The sequence below is a fragment of the Solanum stenotomum genome, chromosome 3 (genome assembly GCF_019186545.1).
Source record: "Solanum stenotomum isolate F172 chromosome 3, ASM1918654v1, whole genome shotgun sequence".
NCBI classification, from domain to species: Eukaryota; Viridiplantae; Streptophyta; class Magnoliopsida; order Solanales; family Solanaceae; genus Solanum; species Solanum stenotomum.
In genome coordinates, this window is record NC_064284.1 from 3592844 (window position 1) to 3597839 (window position 4996).

At 27.9% G+C, this 4996-nt stretch overlaps 1 protein-coding gene across 1 annotated transcript; it reads right to left on the minus strand.

Annotated features, from left to right (window-relative positions):
* Nucleotides 1-2446: 2446 nt before the first annotated feature.
* On the minus strand, nucleotides 2447-4078 carry LOC125860127 (transcription factor BEE 3-like). The gene is made up of 6 exons (XM_049540026.1): nucleotides 3658-4078; nucleotides 3398-3517; nucleotides 3212-3277; nucleotides 3030-3098; nucleotides 2861-2938; nucleotides 2447-2709 (listed from the first exon to the last, which is right to left on the minus strand). The coding sequence occupies exons 1-6, from the start codon at nucleotides 4024-4026 to the stop codon at nucleotides 2581-2583; spliced, it is 831 nt and encodes a 276-aa protein (XP_049395983.1). The 5' UTR covers nucleotides 4027-4078; the 3' UTR covers nucleotides 2447-2580.
* Nucleotides 4079-4996: the final 918 nt, after the last annotated feature.

Below are 4996 nucleotides of genomic sequence, written 5' to 3' on the forward strand. Positions count from 1 at the left end.
ACGAGGATTTACCGACTTGGATTTTTGAGCTGTTGGTTTCTCGTCAGAAAAAATAAAAAAAATTGTGTTGTTCCCTGAATGGACACTCAATTAAATTGTAGGGTCATTTTTTATGTTTCCTTTACATCTAAATGGAAACATACTGTTGTTTAATTATTCTTACAAAAACATTTTTTTACAACTTGTTGCCCTCTAACTTACAAACTTGTTTCACAATGGCCCCCACATTACCCTTTCAACAACTTAGATTAATTGATGTATCCACTTAATTAATTGTAATTAATTATATTAGTACTTTTGTTCCATTTAAAAAAGATTTGCTGGTTGGTGTCTTGAATTTGGTGTGATTTTAATTGTGTTTTTATTAATAGAAAATCTCTTACGTAATATTCCACGTTGTTTATATTAATAAAGTGTATATAGTTAATGTAATGCATCCATGTGTATTATTTTATTTTATTTTTGAAAAGAATAAAAGTGAACATATCTTTTAAAACCTCGAAGGTTCGTGCATATGTCTGAAAAAGTGTTTCAATCAGTAGTGGGATTAAAAGCTCACATTCAATTGAAGAAAATATATTAATAGGAGGATTAAGTCAACCTCAATTTACAACATAATTAATTAAATTTAATATTACATTGGTACCTATAAATAAATTGATTAATTAATAATAGAGAGAACGTTTCAAACATAAGTGATAAGACGGGACATATTTAGATTGATAAGAGAAAATAATTTAGCGATATGAAAAAGGAAAATAAAAAAATAGTGTATTATATACATTTTGTGAGATCCAGTTATGCAATTATTATTTTTTGGTCAATGAGTAGCTTCATTATACATCTTGAAGACAACGATAGTGTTACGTTTAGATTCGATTAATATTTGGTTGAAATTGAAAAAAAATAATTAAAGTTGAAATATTGAAAATTAAAATTATGTTTGAACATGAACGGTAATTACTTAGAAAAAAAATGTTGAAGATGTACTATGAAAATGATTATTATTTCCTTTTTGATTTTCCATTCGGAGGGAAACACTTCCTATCAAGAATTTTTTCATATTCAGAGCTCAAACACAACCTCATCTCTTTTATCACGTTCATTGGTAGTAAAACTATTATTATTTCAATTGAAATAATCCTCAAATAATTTATAGTGGAAAAAAAGTGACTTTATGGATCTTTACTCAAATAAAATAATTTGTCTCCATTCAAGCTATTTTTACTCTTCTATATATGGTCATCATTTGACAACCATAATTATGTTAGTTGATGTTCACTGGATACGAAAATGATGGTAATATTCTCAAGTGATTGCAACTAATTAAAATTATAATTATATAGCAAAATAAAGTGGGACATTAATAGGTTTGCTTGGTAGCATTACATTGGAGGATCAACAAGTCAAAAAGAAAATTTGGCTGTTATAATTTATCATTTAGTTGGAAAATGAATAAGCAATACAAACACATCATCTCATCATGTCCAATTAATCAAAGTTTAATCACATGCTTTTGGATAAGGTAAGATTGCTATTTTGATGTGATCCTTTGAGTTAACAATTTACCTTATAATAATTCGATTCTTTGTGGAATTACCTCGAATTTTACACATAGCGAAAGTTTAATATATCAGACGGACTATCCTTTTGTCCTTTGAGTTAACAAAGAAGTAAAAAATCAATAGGAATATGATTAAGATATTTATGTGAAAATAATAATTGAACAATAAGATTTCAACTTTAGAGAAACAATTATATTTTGTTGTGTAGATCGAGTAGTCAAGTAATTTCAAAAACTAGGTGAAAAATGAGGTTTTGGACTATAGATATAACTATTCACTCGTTTAAAACAAGTATCTATTGACTTTGAAACAAGTAAAAAGATATACTGAATTTTAGTATTATAGATGATTGGTTACAGAGGAATTATTTTTGTTTTAGGTAGGTTAGTTCAATTTGTTGATCTTTCTTTGTGCCTATTTTGATGTAGGGAAATGTTACACATGTAAAAATAAAAATAAATTATAAATTCATGGTACGTCTATAAATTTGTCAATTCTTTTTTTTTGAAATACTACAATTTTATAATCATTGTAATTTCTGCTCCTGCTAATACTTTAACACATTCATTGTTGCTAATATGCTTGTTACTAACAATTTGTTAGTGTCAATTAGAAGATTTGTGAACTTTGTTGCTTCCCATGAAACTTTTGGCCTATCAGATTTCATGTTACATCAATTCGAGCACTTTTGAGTTATTCCTTTCGATTAATTTACATAATAAAGATATCAAAAGCGTAATTCAAAATAAGACAAGTAATTGCTAGAAGTAATCAAATTCAACATAGATTCTTCATTTTAATCATATTCCAATAAAGAAAATTAGAGAAAATCAAACAATTCACTACATATAATTTGGTTAAGTACCCACATAAAAGATGAGTGAGTCCTAATACAAGTATATTAATATATAAATTTCTGAATTTCTTTTTTCCAATGTGTACAAAGATTACAAATGTATAGCACCAAGTGGAAAAAAAGTTTGATTGAAAATAAAAAAATAATTGGGGGGAATCTTCAGGTGTTGTATGGCAACATTGGATAACTTCCAAAATTAGGGCCAACTTGATTTGAAGACATCACTTCACATCCAATTTCCTTCTTCATCATTTTCTGCATTTTTAGTGCTTCATGTGCCTTTGCTCTCTGCAACATAAAAAATATTTCGATCGTTCCTTTTTAGTCAGTCACAAAAAGTAAAAATAAAATTACGATTTAAGTAGTCGTGGTTATTTATTACGTAAAATTTTATTTGTTGTATTGATACAATTAAATAGAAAAAAACGCGAAAAATTACCTGCAATGACACGAGAATGTCAGATTCCGAGTTGAAATCGTAGTATGAGCTTGCTGCGGTAAGTTTCATGGAGAGGAACTGGATCCAACAAATTCGAAATAAATCAATTTATTTGTTTTTATCTTTTTATATTCAATTTTTTTTTAGTAATTGTGGAAATTAAACTCACGTCAACTTGATTTTGCAAGGATTGCACGTAATTAATAATTTCATCCAACATTCCCGCCATGCCCATTGTCTGGAATATGATTAAAATGGAAAATTGTTAGTCAATTAAAATTCTATTTTTTAAAAAATTATTTTTTCGAGTTTAAGTAATACTATATATTATCAGTATAAATATAAATATACCTTGTAGCATCCTGGAACAATATCTTGCAAGCACCTAAGTCTTTCATTAATTTTTCCTCTTCTAACCTGAACCATATAAAAATAAAATTACATTAATCATCACAAGTTTTTACATTATTGAATAATTCACAATTAATTTTACCAAATAATTATTAAAAAAATTAGAATATATTCTTAATTAATTACCCTTTCTGCTAAGCTGTGACTATCAGTTGCTTGGCCTCTTTTAGCTCTAACATGAACCACTTCTCTTGGTTTTTCTTCTTCCTTTTCATCACTTTTCACTCTATTTCCTCTTCCTTTAGTCTGCAATTTTTTTTAAAAACATACAAATTTATTTAATTTGATCGTTAACAAAGTACTTCCTCTGTTCCAATTTTAGTGTCTTGATTAAACTAAGACACTTAAATTGGAACGAACAGAGTAACAATTTAAAACTAACTTACATTTCTTCTTTTATTCCCCGTAGTAGAAGCTGCAGGGGATGAATAAGCTGAACTGCTTTCAGGAGTATCACTAATTTTCCTTTTTTTACTATCATTAATTTCCTCTTTTTGGCTTTCTTGTTGTATATTTCCTTGAAATATTTCTTGTAAACTTCCTGGAAACTGATCAGCTACTTGAGTGAAAACATTATCATTCGAAAATTCCATTGAACTCTGTATATTGAAACTTGACATGTCTGATGAACAAGGAATGTTCATCATATCTGGAAATTGGTTCAATAAATCGATACTCGAATCGAAATTTAATAGAGAAAATGGTGAATTTGTGATAAAATTTTGTATGTCTGAGTTGAATTGATGATCAGCCATTTTTGTGTGTATGAAGGAACTGGTCCTTTATGTTGTGTGTGTTTTTTTAGTTTGTGATAAGAGAGTTTTGTGATGAGTGATATATATATAGGGAACATGGAGTGTTGAATTTTGAATTGATTTTTTATTTTTATAAAAAATATTAATTAAAGAGTGAAAAAAGTGAAGCATTTTTAGAGGCCACGTGGAATCTTGAGCTTCTATGGTTTTGTTCCCCTTGCTGGACCCAATATTCAGGAGATATATCCAATTACAATGGGACCCCCTTTCAGGCATTGGTTTCCAACCAGCAAATTATTAGCAATATAAAGTAAGTCGATTTGGTTAAACTTTTAAAATCTACTTGGTTTGAAAAGTATATTTTGTCTTTTGGGTCTAGCTCATCGGATCGGACTTCTCTAGTGAGGAGGATTACCTCTCCTATGTGATTTACAAGCTATTGCATAGAAGCAAATATTTTATCTTGTACATATCCAACAAAATAGCAATTGCGGATTTTCCTTATCAGAAAAAATATATTTAGAGGGTAATTTCGATTAGCTAACCAATTTGAAAAATATTTTTAGAATAATATTTTATAGTTACACTAATATTCTACAAGTGTCTAAATTATTTTTTTATCTTGTTTAGTTTTTGAAAAATGTTTCTAAAACTCCTCAAATTTATTCATTTCTCGTTTAAAACTTGGTTAAACACCTCAATTTTAAAAATAGACATTTTTTATTTTTCAAATTTTTTGCCAAACTAGTTACTCCCTTTACCTAAGAAAAAGTTTTTTTATATAAAGAATTATGTCTAGTTAAACTATGCCATATAAATTACAACAAGGAATTACTAGCATAGCCTAAAAGAAGAAAACCAGAAGGGGGAAAATGTACAATATTATTTATTTGTTTAAGAGAAAAGACATAAAGTCACCACTGAAGTTGTTCCGAATTTTCAAAAAGACATCTTAACCTTACAATCATCC